A 16,830-nucleotide genomic window follows, 5' to 3' on the forward strand; every position below is an offset into this window, starting at 1 on the left:
TTCCGCTAACTTGTGACAAAAAATATAAAATTCTAGGAACTCGCCATGCCCCTCACGGAATACCTTGGGGTGTCTTCTTTCCAAAATGGGGTCACTTGTGGGGTAGTTATACTGCCCTGGCATTTTCCAGGGGCCCTAATGTGTGGTAAGTAGGTAAATGACCTGTGAAATCCTAAAGGTGCTCTTTGGAATGTGGGCCCCTTTGCCCACCTAGGCTGCAAAAAAGTGTCACACATGTGGTATCGCCGTATTCAGGAGAAGTTGGGGAATGTGTTTTGGGTGTCTTTTTACATATACTCATGCTGGGTGAGAGAAATATCTCAGCAAAAGACAACTTTTCCCATTTTTTTATACAAAGTTGGCATTTGACCAAGATATTTATCTCACCCAGCATGGGTATATGTAAAATGACACCCCAAAACACATTGCCCAACTTCTCCTGAGTACGGCGATACCAGATGTGTGACACTTTTTTGCAGCCTAGATGCGCAAAGGGGCCCACATTCCTTTTATGAGGGCATTTTTAGACATTTGGTTCCCAGACTTCTTCTCAAGCTTTAGGGCCCCTAGAATGCCAGGGCAGTATAAATACCCCACATGTGACCCCATTTTGGAAAGAAGACACCCCAAGGTATTCAATGAGGGGCATGGCGAGTTCATAGAATTTTTTTTTTTTTGGCACAAGTTAGCGGAAATTGATTTTATTTATTTTTTTCTCACAAAGTCTCCCTTTCCGCTAACTTGGGACAAAAATTTTGATCATTCATGGACTCAATATGCCCCTCACCGAATACCTTGGGGTGTCTTCTTTCCGAAATTGGGTCACATGTGGGGTATTTATACTGCCCTGGCATTCTAGGGGCCCTAAAGCGTGAGAAGAAGTCTGGAATATAAATCTCAAAAAAATTTTACGCATTTGGATTCCGTGAGGGGTATGGTGAGTTCATGTGAGATTTTATTTTTTGACACAAGTTAGTGGAATATGAGACTTTGTAAGAAAAAAAAAAATTATTCCGCTAACTTGGGCCAAAACAATGTCTGAATGGAGCCTTACAGGGGGGTGATCAATGACAGGGGGGTGATCAATGACAGGGGGTGATCAGGGAGTCTATATGGGGTGATCACCCCCCTGTCATTGATCACCCCCCTATAAGGCTCCATTCAGATGTCCGTATGTGTTTTGCGGATCCGATCCATGTATCCGTGGATCCGTAAAAATCATACGGACATCTGAATGCAGCCTGACAGGGGGGGTGATCAATGACAGGGGGGGTGATCAATGACAGGGGGGGTGATCAATGACAGGGGGGTGATCAGGGAGTCTATATGGGGTGATCACCCCCCCTGGAAGGCTCCAGGGAGACGCCTGTATGTGTTTTGCGGATCCGATCCATCTATCAGTGGATCCGTAAAAATCATGCGGACATCTGAATGGAGCTTTACAGGGGGGTAATCAATGACAGGGGGGTGATCAGGGAGTCTATATCTGGTGATCACCACAGTCATTGATCACGCCCCTGTAAGGCTCCATTCAGACGTCCATATGCGTTTTGCGGATCCGATCCATCTATCAGTGGATCCGTAAAAATCATGCGGACGTCTGAATGGAGCTTTACAGGGGGGTGATCAATGACAGGGGGGTAATCAATGACAGGGGGGTGATCAGGGAGTCTATATGGGGTGATCACCACAGTCATTGATCACGCCCCTGTAAGGCTCCATTCAGACGTCCATATGCGTTTTGCGGATCCGATCCATCTATCAGTGGATCCGTAAAAATCATGCCGACGTCTGAATGGAGCTTTACAGGGGGGTGATCAATGACAGGGGGGTAATCAATGACAGGAGGGTGATCAGGGAGTCTATATGGGGTGATCACCACAGTCATTGATCACGCCCCTGTAAGGCTCCATTCAGACGCTAGTATGCGTTTTGCGGATCCGATCCATCTATCAGTGGATCCGTAAAAATCATGCGGACATCTGAATGGAGCTTTACAGGGGGGTAATCAATGACAGGGGGGTGATCAGGGAGTCTATATGGGGTGATCACCACAGTCATTGATCACGCCCCTGTAAGGCTCCATTCAGACGTCCGTATGCGTTTTGCGGATCCGATCCATCTATCAGTGGATCCGTAAAAATCATGCGGACGTCTGAATAGAGCTTTACAGGGGGGTAATCAATGACAGGGGGGGTAATAAATGACAGGGGGGTGATCAGGGAGTCTATATGGGGTGATCAGGGGTGATCAAGGGTGAATAAGGGGTTAATAAGTGACAGGGGGGGGGGGGGTGTAGTGTAGTGGTGCTTGGTGCAACATATTACTGAGCTACCTGTGTCCTCTGGTGGTCGATCCAAACAAAGGGGACCACCAGAGGACCAGGTAGCAGGTATTTTAGACGCTGTTATCAAAACAGCGTCTGATATACCTTTCAGGGGTTGAAAAAATCACATCTCCAGCCTGCCAGCGAACGATCGCCGCTGGCAGGCTGGAGATCCACTCTCTTACCTTCCGTTCCTGTGAGCGCGCGCGCCTGTGTGCGACCGTTCACAGGAAATCTCGGCTCACGCGAGATGACGCCAATCGGCGTTAGCGTAGCCTGGGGGAGCCGCCGCGATGACGCCTTTCGGCGTTACAGTTGCGGCAAGTGGTTAAGCAATGTTCTTATCAGTAAGGTAAGAATTGAGCTATAATGAGTGTTTAGGAGGTCATAGATCCGATGTATGGAGCCCATCAGCAAAGCTGCCTGACAGAACAAAGTGAACATTCAGATTCTGCTACTAGATAAACTGAAGGCTGCACAAAAACAGCGATTAAAATTTTTTAATAAAGACCAATTGAAAAAAATGATTTTTAGCTCAAAATGAGTACAATGCAATTACAATTATTTAAGAAGAACGAACACGTCAAATGTGAATTAGATTTAGCTGAGGTTTATAAGAAGAATATAGACCAGCAGGCAAGTGTGCAAGACCTTATGGTTAAGTTTCAAAAAGGTATGTGAACAGTCAATAAATTAGTGTCTGAAATCTGGAGAGATATGTTTTTTAACATAGTTCATAGGTATTCAGTGTTCACTCGGAAAAATCATGCTTTGGGGTTGTGTTGTAGGCAATGGCATGGGGAACATTTCACAGGTAAAGAAAATAATGAATTCAATAAAATTCCAGCAAAGTCTGGAAGCAAACATAATACCAATTGTAAAAAAAAAAAGGATAATGACCCTAAACACACCTTAAAATCCACAACAGACTACCTCATTAGGAGCTAAGGTTTTTACCATGGCCGTCACTTTCCCATGATCTAAACATCATTGAAAATCTGTGGATAGAGCAGTGCATGCAAGATGGCCCAGGAATCTCACAGAACTGAAAGAAGAACTGAAAGGAACTGAAAGAACTGAAAGGAAGAACAGATGAAAATCCCTCTAACAAGAATTGAAAGACTAGTGGCTGCTTACAAAAAGCATTTACAAAATGTGATACTTGCCAAAGAGGGTGCTGCTAGCTACAGTATTAACCATGCAGGGTGCCCAAATTTTTACTTGGGCCCTTTTCCTCTTTTGTTATTTTAAAAATGTAAAAGATGAAAATAACAATGTTTTGCATAAAATACAAAGGGAGTGTGTTATTATGCCTTTTGGAGATCATATAATCTGCAACTTGCGTAATTGTTCACAGTAACAGAAATTATGACCAGGAGTACCCAAACTTTTACATGCCACTGTATATATACAGTACAGACCAAAAGTTTGGACACACCTTCTCATTCAAAGAGTTTTCTTTATTTTCATGAAAATTGTAGATTCACACTGAAGGCATCAAAACTATGAATTAACACATGTGGAATTATATACATAACAAACAAGTGTGAAACAACTGAAAATATGTCATATTCTAGGTTCTTCTAAGTAGCCACCTTTTGCTTTGAATACTGCTTTGCACACTCTTGGCATTCTCTTGATGAGCTTCAAGAGGTAGTCCCCTGAAATGGTTTTCACTTCACAGGTGTGCCCTGTCAGGTTTAATAAGTGGGATTTCTTGCCTTATAAATGAGGTTGGGACCATCAGTTGCGTTGAGGAGAAGTCAGGTGGATACACAGCTGATAATCCTACTGAATAGACTGTTAGAATTTGTATTATGGCAAGAAAAAAGCAGCTAAGTAAAGAAAAACGAGTGGCCATCATTACTTTAAGAAATGAAGGTCAGTCAGTCAGCCGAAAAAATTGGGAAAACTTTGAAAGTAAAGGCTATTTGACCATGAAGGAGAGTGATGGGGTGCTGCGCCAGATGACCTGGCCTCCACAGTCACCGGACCTGAACCCAATCGAGATGGTTTGGGGTGAGCTGGACCGCAGAGTGAAGGCAAAAGGGCCAACAAGTGCTAAGCATCTCTGGGAACTCCTTCAAGACTGTTGGAAGACCATTTCAGGTGACTACCTCTTGAAGCTCATCAAGAGAATGCCAAGAGTGTGCAAAGCAGTAATCAAAGCAAAAGGTGGCTACTTTGAAGAACCTAGAATATGACATATTTTCAGTTGTTTCACACTTGTTTGTTATGTATATAATTCCACATGTGTTAATTCATAGTTTTGATGCCTTCATAGTCATGAAAATAAAGAAAACTCTTTGAATGAGAAGGTGTGTCCAAACTTTTGGTCTGTACTGTATAAATATATATATATATATATATTGGCACTACAGGGGGCACTGTAATACAAGGGGCATTTCCAGGGGAGTTATAACTGCAGGGGGGCATCAGAGCTACAGGGGCACTGCAGGAGAGGCATTATATAATATTGGAGCACTATGGTGGTATTATTACTACTAGGGTACTGTGGGGGTATTATTATTATTGGACACAATATGGAGGGCATTGCTACTAATGGGGGTGCTCTTCGGGAGTATTATCTCTATTGTGGGTCCTATTACTAATAAGGGCAGTCCGGGAGCACTATTACCATGGGGAGCTATCTGTATGGCACTGTTATTTCTGACAGGACATAGGGGAGCACAGCAGGCAGTGTACTGGAAGTGGAAGCCAGCTGACACAGTGTTCTGTATAAATTTGGGGCCCGATGTGGGGTCTGTATAACTTTGGGGTCTGATTTGCAAGTCTGTAACAGTCTCCCATCTACCATCGTCTGGACCAAATGGAGAAAAAAACTAAAGTGAACAACTGAAATCAGTGGAGACATCACCTGTAAGTCACTTCATCTGCCTTTAAATGCTTTTTTTCAATGTCTTTTAATCTGTTTTTTAGGAAGTAATGTCACTTATAATTGATTGGGGGGTTGGCACAATTTGTCTGCTCCGCCTAGAGAGCCGAAATACCTCATCTTGGCCCTGGTGCTGGGATTCGGCCGAACAAAAACCAACCGGTACGTGCAGCATTTTTTGTCCTAATCCCGTAAATATGCCAGTTCCCTGCTGGGTCCCATTATAGTGAATGGGCTCCTGTGGTGCAGGCAGTATCCAGCTATGCCAGATATGATGGATATGACGCCTAAACCAGGCGTAGAAAATGGTAAATGAGACGGGCCTACTGGCGTGTCCCTTTCCCTGCCACAACCTCTTTTTTAGACTTGACGTCAGCGGGGAAGAAGTCGCAGGATCTGCCGCACCATAGCGTGTGACATAATCTGCGCCAGATATATGCCACAAAAGTGGCATATATCTGGACATAAATGACCCCCACAATTCATAGGCCTTTACTCACAGGTCATTAAAGGTAAATGCATCTCATTTACTATATGTACACTTTATTTTCCACTAAAATTATGGTAGATAATATGCTTAATTACTTACGGATATCATAACCTTTAACTGTGCATGCCAGACTAAATGCCTGAATTAGCCAGCAACTGTTTTCTATCAGCGAGTCTATGTAGCCACAGGCCCCTATCTGTAATATAAAGCACATTTTACAGGCTGGGAAAACGCAAGTATAATCTTACAACATATTGTGAATATGTAGAACCTTCTAGCAACACAGACAGGGCAGGCATGAAGTGCAACACCAGGGGAACACATTTACATCAGGCCTGTATATTCCCTTCATGTGCTGACAGCATAATATGACATAATATAACTTTGATATAGTTAACAAATATTAAAATTCAAATATTAGGAGGCTCATGCACACGGCCGTTGTTTGGTTCCGCATCTGAGCCGCCGTTTTGGCAGCTCGGATGCGGACCCATTCAGTTCAATGGGGCTGCAAAAGATGCGGACAGCACTCCGTGTGCTGTCCGCATCTGTTGCTCCGTTCCGTGGCCCCGCAAAAAAAATAGAACATGTCCTAGTCTTGTCCGTTTTGCGAACAAGAATAGGCATTTCTACAATGGGCCGCCCGTTCAGTTCCGCAAATTGCGGAAGGCACATGGGCGGCTTCCGTTTTTTTTTGCGGATCCGCGGTTTGCGGACTGCAAAAAACGGAATGGTCATGTGCATGAGGCCTTAGGAACACTAAAAGAACTGAAATGCTAGATAGCATTTTATTAAAAAAAGAATTATATAAGAAATAATGGTGGAATGGTCGAATCTAAAGTCACATTCAAAATAAGTAGGTCACTAGCTAATACTTCAATAAAACTGTTGGATTTTCAAAGCATGAAATGCTTACCGACAATATGTTTTTCATGGTTATAACAAAGACATTGTATGCTATTAACCAATCCCAGAAACGCAGGATACTTCGTATAGGCTTCAGCAGTAAGTCTCCTCCAAATAGGAGGAAGTAGAAACAGGCCACCAAGTAGCCCATGCAGAATATACTGATTCTTGTAGTTCCCGTAATGAATATAATGGTGAGGACAAACCAGAAGAGATAACTGAACATGATTACTTTGCACATGTCCAGGTAAGACCTGCAATACAAAAAATGGTAAAGGTGGACAATATGTTTTAATGAAAATTTACAGTTCAGAGAATTATTGTATGAAAGCTATGGGGGGATCCATAGGGGGTCATCAGCGCTATTCAATCTTTAAATATTTCGTATCACTTTTGCAGTAACACACAACAATCACTCTCATGGATTTGTATATAGATAATAGACGTGATAAAGAAACTATTAGCTATGTTTCAGATGAAGAGCTGAACACTCTGCAAAAAACGGGAAGAGACTGCTCTGACTGTCATTGTGAGCATACCTGCAGTGGAGAAAGTCAGGGACTGGATTGTGCTGACTAAATGATGCTGCATCAAGATTCATACATATTTCCACATTATCCCCTGCCATGATACGAACTGCTGCCTTATTTTCGTCCTCAAACACTTGCTTTTGAAGAGATGCACAAAGCAACAGCATGAAATCATCTGATGTTATATATGGAAAAAGATAAATAACAAAGAGATACATCACTAAGGTACAAAAATATATACATTTTAATAAATATTGTCAGTGTTTAAAGTTAAAAAAAAAAAGTGACAGCTGGCAGATGTCACTTCCAGCTTCCTAGACTGGGCCAACCAAAATAGCTGAATCAAGTGCTTTTATAGGGGGTCTGTCACCTTGTAAATACAGTGCAATCTGCAGACTGCAGGCTGCATGTTATAGAGCAGGAGGAGCTGAGCAGATTTATTGAATTCATTGAAATCTCTGCTCTAAAGAGAACAAGCAATCCAATAAGCACAGGAACAAGGAACCAAGAACCACAGTTAGTGAGTCAGAGACTCCAATATATACAATCTCCTGAGACGTGCCACAACTGTGGCAAAAAAGGTATCCAGCTGTAACACAAAGGTAAGCACCACTCTTCTCATAGACCGCCCGATATAGTCTGGTAAATAGTTGCTCTGAGGAAGAGGCAAGTCGCTTCGAAACTACGCCCCCTCCACATCCAGTACTGGTCCAGACCTAGAGTACAGAAGAATTCCGTGGATATAAAAGAAATTTCTTGAAGTGGCCATCGTTGATACAGACCCCTACTGTGGTATAGGACCTGTGCACCTGTGATACAGACTTTTGCTGTGGTGTAGGACCTGTGTACCACATGACTTTACTATTGCACCAGCTGATCTGATCACCTGATCTGTCTATCAGGATCACCTGACTTGGACACGCCCCCTAAGCAACGGAGCAGAGCGCTCCAAACACATGTATTCAGCGTCTCATGATAACATCCTACTCCCCACTCTTTGGAAGGTGCCCGTGCAGACACATGAGTAAGCGATTCTGCTGACACACCAACGGACACTACAAACACTACGGAGTGCTAAGAGTCTCACTGAGACAATCTAATAAGCTTGACAACTATTTACCAGACTATATCGGGCGGTCTATGAGAAGAGTGGTGCTTACCTTTGTGTTACAGCTGGATACCTTTTTTGCCACAGTTGTGGCATGTCTCAGGAGATTGTATATATTGGAGTCTGTATATTATGAGGGCGCCAGACCTCTGAACACCCTTTGAATTGTCACACAGTGACTTTTATTTTATTTAGTGACGTTTTATTGAGTGATTTTTATTGTTTATTGTTTACATTTTTATTATGTGATATCCTGTATTATTGAGTTTTAAATCGTGCATAGAGCATTATAGTCGGAATAAATAGTCAAATACATTATTCTACATTATTTTCCAGAAGGTGGTGTGCCTGCTCTTTTCCTTGCTACATTTTCTTACCCTTAACTGGGTGGGTGACCCAGTGAGCAGTGAACCCACCGTTACCCTTCCATCCAGGTGTTGAGCCTCCCTATTTTGAAGTTTTTTTGCATGTTTTTAATCCAATTTAATATTTTTAGTTATTTTAAACATATGTATTTGACCTGTATTTGTACTGGCCTGCAGTAAAATTGTGTCCGGTGAATGCCTAATGTTTGGGTCCTGTAGTCCAGTGGCCTACAGTAAGATTTTTATCTATAGATTTTTTTGTCATTGATCCCCCTCTAGTATGTCACTGTCCATGTTGTGGGACTATTTGTACTTCTACTAAGTATTTGGTGGCTGCAAATATGAGCTGAAGGTTTTTCAGGTTCGCCTGCCATTAAAGTGAATGGGGCCCGCCGCGAACTTGCGGTTCGCGAACATTTGATCGCGTTTGCGAACCGTCCCGGCCGATGTTCGTCCATCACTAGCAGCAACTAGTTAACCTAATTCAAAGAAATCCTTCATTTACTGCAGTATTTTTATGCCTACGTATCTTTGATGACAGTCTTGGTATTCATACACATTAGACACAAATTATCCAAATCCATTAATTTTTTTGAGATTGAATGATGATTAATGTGTATAGAGACCAGTAAGAACATCACTCAGCTAATTATAGACAAATTTAAGTAAAGGATATCTAGAGACTAAATTACCAGAAATATATATATGCAAATTAGCTCCCTTTCCAAAAGAAAAAGAAAGCTGAGCCCCTGATACCAAAAGATGTACTACATTGGAGACTCAGTTTTTTTTAACTTTTTTGGAAAGGGAGCTAAATTGCATATCATAATGTCTACTAGGCACTCTCTATAAGGAGAAATAGTATCCCCAAACAGTAAGTTACCAGAATCATATGGCAGTGTGCTATATACGGAAAACACGCATACTTACAGATGAGAAATAAGGGGTTAGGTCTCACAATAAAGTCTGGAAAGTACAACCATTTAATTATATTGGAATTAAATTTGGCTCCATGATGTCTCCAAGGATAATCTAAAAACAGAGATAACATATTTAAAAACAATTACTTCTTGGTACAAGAATAATTTGGCATAATAAAAAAAATCTAATACTTTTGGATGAAAAATGATATTTTACCTTTACATGGAGCCGGAGGAATGCCAATACATATGAAATACTGGAATGTAATAATGCAAGCAAGAAAGCAGCAATATCTATGCCAGATTTCTGCAATTGCTTTTCTCCTTCGTCTATACAGTACGGCAAACAGCCAAAATGCATGGATCATGGCAAAGAAATCCATCCTCTGACCGATTACATTAACAGACAGTAAGAAGCAAGTCTGCACAAGAAAATGAAAATGCATTTTATATAACACCATATTTACTGTAAAGTTACAACTTTCTGAAGCATTAGGTGTTTTTATTGAATGCTCTGTGTTTACATTTATTAGCCTTGAAAGCTTATTTTTTCTACCTAAATACTAATAACATCTAAAACTACATACATCTTAAAATTTACCTTGTTTTATATACTGCATACTCTGTACAGATATGCTGGGTTCACAAAACAAGTATCTTCATTTGTTGCTGAAAATTTAACTTTTGCGTCGTTTTACATTTCCCTATTAAAGATTTCAGAACAACTATTCTTGCCAAAGAAAACTGATGTAAGTAGACATCTTGCCTATAGTGGCTCACACAGTTCAAATGTGACTCTCCTTCAGGGAAAGCCTACTTCCATGCAGGCTCTGTGAATTTTCCCTTAGTCTCATCCCCTCCTTGCACTCAACTCTATTATTAATGCAGGAGATAAATATATAAAAATATTGGTGCATGGATAGGTGAGTAACCACTGGACAGCCTGGTCAAAACTGGAGCCTGGAGTAGTGAGCAACCATTGGTCAGCAAGTATGTAGCATTAACCTTTCCACTATCCCCCACTCGAAATCATACAATTTGTAATTGAATTATCCTAGACCACTAGAGTCCCTTACATTAACTCCTTTATTGGCCTAGATCACCTGGAATGCTGTAGTTAAGCCAGCTCAATGACCTACACCAAAGGTATACTGACATTAACTGATTTACTATGTTAGAGCATTAGGGATCCTTGCATTAACTATATCACTACCCAAAACCAATAGGGATACTGTATTAAGCCCCTTTACTGTATTAGACTACCATGTACACTTACATAATCCCTTCACTGTTCTATATCACCAAGGATACTGCCATTATCCCCTTCACTATCCTAGAGTAAGAGGACTATTGTCATTAACTCTTTCACTGCCTTAGACAGAAATTACTGCCCTAGAAAACCAAGTTTACAAACAAAGGCTTAGAGGGAACTTTGCAAGCCAGTTGTGCAGCTGTACAGGTTAGAGCTTGTGCTATTTCCTGTACTGATAGCACCACCGTGCTGGGAATGGCAGACAAGTGTTCACGTTACTGGTGCAATGGTGCTAGTAAAACATCAAGTGGGGCAAGCTGCACTATCCTGTTAGTACAGCCAGCAATTTTCTGCAGGGACAGAGGGACACCTGGATTTGATATTCATATGCCCTAATAGAGCATTTGGACAGGGGTTGTGTTAATTAGACAATTCCTTTAAGGATAAGTCTTGCTATAGAAATTGCCTCAAAATATGTTGTTTTTGCTGCAGATTTACACACAAAAAATATCAAAAATATTACTCTGCAACAAATTTGCTATATGTGATCTTGCAGATTTTTTTTTTAAAGATTTTCTTTTAATGGGTGTGTTCACCTTTGCATGATTCCTAAATAGCTTACCTCCATACCAAATTTGTAGAAAAAATAGTTTATGAAATACTTGGCACAATTTATCAGGCCGTCATCCAGGTGATGTCTTGTTATATTATGAAATATTGTTTTTGTGACTGGTGCTGTCAGATTGTTTCTACACCTGTAATATTCCTGATGCCGGTAGATGGTCACTTCAAAAGCTAATATGAACAACATGAGTAAGTTATTCTGTAAGAAAGAAGAAAGGGAAAACTTATACATCTAGCTGACTAAACCGTTTTTGTACTCCAAATGGAGGTCTAACAACTAATATAGTATACTAATGAAAGCATCTACATTAAGCAAATTGTCTGACAGGCATATATTTTAGAACAAACATGAGAAATAAGTGGGTTACTGAACAAAACAGATAGCACCAAAGTGGAAGAATAACACAATATACTTACCAAAGCTAGTTACATATATTTTAAATTGCTAACATAACTCTTTCGCTAACATCTATTTTTTCCTACTCCCTCATAAATGTTCACATTTACATGCTTATTTTAAAGGGGAGAGTGGAAACAGCAGTTACCTTGAAAGCGAAGATATCTGATCCTTTTATTTCACATACATTAGATAAACAGCTGATCCTTCCTAAATCTTCATGTTTTAGTTGACATTTGTATATGTATATGTATGGCTAGTTTGACCCCATAAAGAGGCTGTGGAAGAATTGGTTGGCAAACCCCCCCTTTTTGCCAGACCTGCAAAAGGAAGATAACTCACTTCCTGGTGCCGACTCCCCACTACTTCTCCTGCAGGCCTGCGATGCTACTCTGGGCTCCATCAATGTCAACATCCGGTTTGATATCACCGAAGCGAATCACTGGTGTCCTGCTCCCCTTGCATCATCTGATCATTTATTATGACTTAAGGGCAGCCGGACACTGCCGCAGTTTCACTATGACAGGCCAGAGAGCCTTCACAAGGCCTCAGGCTGTCATAGCAACTCACTATGTCTAACTAATCAGATGCTGCGGCTATTGACTGCAGGATCTGAGACGTTATATGATTGGGAGTTACTTACAGACCTGGTCATTGTGGCCTGGTGTCAGCTGTATTACACAGCCTGCACCCACTGCGTATACCTCTCATGCCCATTGATATTCTATTATGTCAGGGGTCACAAATGGTTAATAGCCACCTATAAGACTTTGAACTTATATGAGATGTGGTATCCATTCATAATGATAGCTATAATACTTTGCCAAATCTATTTTACGACAGATTCCAAAGGTACATGACAGACTTAAATGACTTATAATAGAGTCAGCTGTGGTTCAATTGTACTGCACTGCATACTATGCTGAGAGAATTACTAATGGAGGCTCCAAACTGAGCCTACATCACAAGTGGAAACACCTTTTTTTAAATGTAACTTACTCGTAAGTATGAAAGAAGAGGTGTGGACTTTTTTAGTCCAACCCATCCAGATGGATCAATTGGACCACTGTACAGAAGCGATTTCTGAAGGTCTTCTGTTCTGACAATATTTGTCTGATTGAGAAAAGGCTAAAATAGAAAGACAAAATACACATATTATTATACAACTGACTGGTATTGCAGGATATAGAGTAGAGGACCAATAACACTACATTTTTGCTATGAAGTAATATGATTCAAAATAAGAATGTTTATGTCTTATGTTAATATATAACGTTTATTAGCTTCACTGTATAAATGTAGAAGCCACAACACCAGCACTGTTCTGCATTTATTCTTCTAACTGTAAAGAACATCTACTAATTATTTTGTTAGGTTAAGTTTCATTTCTGGCTGCCTACATGAGATAACAGATTTGATTATATATAGCTTATAAAGCAAAGTATTCTGTCCACTGTTGTTTGTATAATACAACTTACCATAGTACAGTTGCTGGAAAAGTTCAGTGGCTCAATGGTTGTGAGTTGATACAACATTTTGCACACAATGATCACACAAGTCCAGACAGTGCAAACACTAGATGCCAATGGTCGTAACTGGGAATAAGGTAATGCAAATGCCCAGGCAATCAAAAACACATAATTCAGCAAAGATACCTGCATCCAAATAAGAAGAATAATGTAATATACATTTATTAGTTTAGTCATAATATTAATGAACATGGCTTTCATCTATTACACCAATAGTACTGCCATAACCATCAAAAGGATATTATTTTCAAAGCTCCTTTATCCTTTCCCTCCAGATTTCTTTGAACTAAAGCCAGTTGCAGGCATTGGGTGGACTTCTTCTCTGATGACCACCACACATCAAACGAGGAGTCATTTTTGTCATCTTGCATTGATGGCTTCTCAGTACCTGACAACAGATGTCAGAAGTGACCGAACGGTGCTTTATATCAGATCTTTTGAGTTCTTACGTTTTAGGATCAATCAGAGCCATGTTCTTCGAGTGGCCAACGGCCCTATTTTGTTCTTTTTAAGGCCACCGGTCCCCAGAGAAGGACAATGGGGGACCACTAGTAAAGTGAAATGTATGTGTGTATTTGTTTGACTATGTATAGAATGTGAGCATGTCTTTCACTGTATGAGAGTGTGCATATTTCTGACTGTACAAGTCTGCCTATTCATGACTGTTTGTATGTGTGTATTCCTGCCTCTGACAGACATGCGGGAGTAGGCATCTGTCTGTCTATATCAATAAGAGCGTGAGCACACATACAACTTTCCCTGGCTGCTTTGGTGAGCATACATAAAGGGAATCAACAAGGTAAAAGAGGAGAGAATATTTAAAAGAAGAAAAACTGCTACAAGAGGACATGGTTTTAAATTAGAGGGGCAAAGGTTTAAAAGTAATATAAGGAAGTATTACTTTACTGAGAGAGTAGTGGATGCATGGAATAGCCTTCCTGCAGAAGTGGTAGCTGCAAATACAATGAAGGAGTTTAAGCATCCATGGGATAGGCATAAGGCCATCCTTCATATAAGATAGGGCCAGGGGCTATTCATAGTATTCAGTATATTGGGCAGACTAGATGGGCCAAATGGTTCTTATCTGCCGACACATTCTATGTTTCTATACATCTGGTCCTGTCTGCATGGAAGGGTGAAGTGTCTGGACCAAGTAGTCATGACCACTGCTTAACTCTGGACATCTGGATGAGAGAATAAATGTCTTAACCCGTTTGCACACTGTGTGGTATTATTGTCATTTCAACAGTATATCTCACTGTTTGCATACAGTATGGCTTTATTAATATGTTATGCCATGTATCAAAGTTATTGCGCACACTATATAGCACTGCTACTTATACAATGTCTGCAATTAGGGTAAGTTCAAGGACCTATAAACGAACACTGAGATTGGTAAGCTATAAAAATAATTTTTATTGAAATACATGATTAAAAGCATACAATGGGAGATGACAAACAAATCGATATAAAAAGTGTGGTACAACCCTGGGAGAAATTGGTAAAAGATATTACATGAAACAGAGCCTGAGGGGAGAATATAGAGATAGATCTAAAGAGTAGGCATCTAATCAGTGAAATACAGGAGATACCATATATATAAAATGCAAGTGCAGACCACAGATAAGCAGCAGAAAAAGTCACGGGTCTGCCCTACTACAGAGCTCACAAATACATCTATTAAGTAGACATCTAATCAATAAAGTGCAAGAGTGCTGTAATGAAATGCATGTGCAAGCCACATATAAATGGCAAGACTCATAGCACTATCCTGCTCAAAGGGTCATGAGTAATATATTATGTAGACTCAATATAAATGTAAATAGTCACATACCGTAAATCGAAGTAATAACTCCACAGGAAGACCGCACACTCCGACGCGCATTGCGGTGGAAACTTTCCTCTGGGGGCACCGAAACGCGCGTCGGGGTGTGCGGTCTTCCTGTGGAGTTATTACTTCGATTTACGGTATGTGACTATTTACATTTATATTGAGTCTACAACATATATTACTCATGAGCCTTTGAGCAGGATAGTGCTATGAGTCTTACCATTTATATGTGGCTTGCACATGCATTTCATTACAGCACTCTTGCACTTTATTGATTAGATGTCTACTTAATAGATGTATTTGTGAGCTCTGTAGTAGGGCAGAGCCGTGACTTTTTCTGCTGCTTATCTGTGGTCTGCACTTGCATTTTATATACAAACCGGATTCCAAAAAAGTTGGGACACTATACAAATCGTGAATAAAAACTGAATGCAATGATGTGGAGGTGCCAACTTCTAATATTTTATTCAGAATAGAACATAAATCACGGAACAAAAGTTTAAACTGAGAAAATTTACCATTTTAAGGGAAAAATATGTTGAATCAGAATTTCATGGTGTCAACAAATCCCCAAAAAGTTGGGACAAGGCCATTTTCACCACTGTGTGGCATCTCCCCTTCTTCTTACAACACTCAACAGACGTCTGGGGACCGAGGAGACCAGTTTCTCAAGTTTAGAAATAGGAATGCTCTCCCATTCTTGTCTAATACAGGCCTCTACCTGTTCAATCGTCTTGGGCCTTCTTTGTTGCACCTTCCTCTTTATGATGCGCCAAATGTTCTCTATAGGTGAAAGATCTGGACTGCAGACTGGCCATTTCAGTACCCGGATCCTTCTCCTACGCAGCCATGATGTTGTGATTGATGCAGAATGTGGTCTGGCATTATCTTGTTGAAAAATGACATTTGCCATCTCCACATCATTGCATTCAGTTTTTATTCACAATTTGTTTAGTGTCCCAACTTTTTTGGAATCTGGTTTGTATATGGTATCTCCTGTATTTCACTGATTAGATGCCTACTCTTTAGATCTATCTCTATATTCTCCCCTCAGGCTCTGTTTCATGTCACATCTTTTACCAATTTCTCCCAGGGTTGTACCGCACTTTTGATATCAATTTGTTTGTCATCTCCCATTGTATGCTTTTAATCATGTATTTCAATAAAAATTATTTTTATAGCTTACCAATCTCAGTGTTCGTTTATAGGTCTTTCTAGTTATTTCTGAGTTAGCTTTTCGTTGAGGGGCTTATGCCATTTGTTGCTTTATGCATTTTTCTATGTAACCTATTTTTATTTAATATGTTCAAGTCGTAGTGGATAAAACCCACACCATAGATGCAAGTAAATCCACAACACATTTATCAGTATGGAAGAATTGAACAGAAGAAATCTGCTAAAGGTGGATTTACATGGCCCAACATTTGGGGCATATTATCAGGAAGGAAAGTTCCTTTGAACGCTCAATCCCAACAATCTGCAAGTCTAAATGTGACGCTAATCACCCGATGAACGAGCAAAATGCTCGTTCATCGGGTGCAGAAATAATGCAGCTGTATGAGGACTATTACTGTGAAGGAGATTGCTGCATGTATGTTGAATGAGAAGCCAACTATTGGGAAGGAATGCTTCCTTTCTGACAAATGTCTGCTCCTC

The 16,830-nt window shown here is 40.4% G+C and overlaps 1 protein-coding gene across 5 annotated transcripts in view; it reads right to left on the reverse strand.

Moving 5' to 3' along the window:
• PIEZO2 (piezo type mechanosensitive ion channel component 2) overlaps nucleotides 1–16,830 on the reverse strand; it is a 661,827-nt gene that overhangs the window by 179,337 nt on the left and 465,660 nt on the right. For all 5 annotated transcript variants that reach the window (XM_040432210.1, XM_040432212.1, XM_040432214.1 and 2 more), the window contains exons 20-27: nucleotides 13,293–13,469; nucleotides 12,814–12,942; nucleotides 11,416–11,616; nucleotides 9,759–9,963; nucleotides 9,552–9,653; nucleotides 7,158–7,323; nucleotides 6,629–6,872; nucleotides 5,812–5,908 (exon numbers count right to left, since the gene is read on the reverse strand). In XM_040432210.1, the coding sequence (XP_040288144.1) occupies nucleotides 5,812–5,908; nucleotides 6,629–6,872; nucleotides 7,158–7,323; nucleotides 9,552–9,653; nucleotides 9,759–9,963; nucleotides 11,416–11,616; nucleotides 12,814–12,942; nucleotides 13,293–13,469 (1,321 nt within the window). The remainder of the gene's footprint in view (nucleotides 1–5,811; nucleotides 5,909–6,628; nucleotides 6,873–7,157; nucleotides 7,324–9,551; nucleotides 9,654–9,758; nucleotides 9,964–11,415; nucleotides 11,617–12,813; nucleotides 12,943–13,292; nucleotides 13,470–16,830) is intronic.

Source organism: Bufo bufo, chromosome 5 (genome assembly GCF_905171765.1).
Source record: "Bufo bufo chromosome 5, aBufBuf1.1, whole genome shotgun sequence".
Taxonomy (NCBI): Eukaryota; Metazoa; Chordata; class Amphibia; order Anura; family Bufonidae; genus Bufo; species Bufo bufo.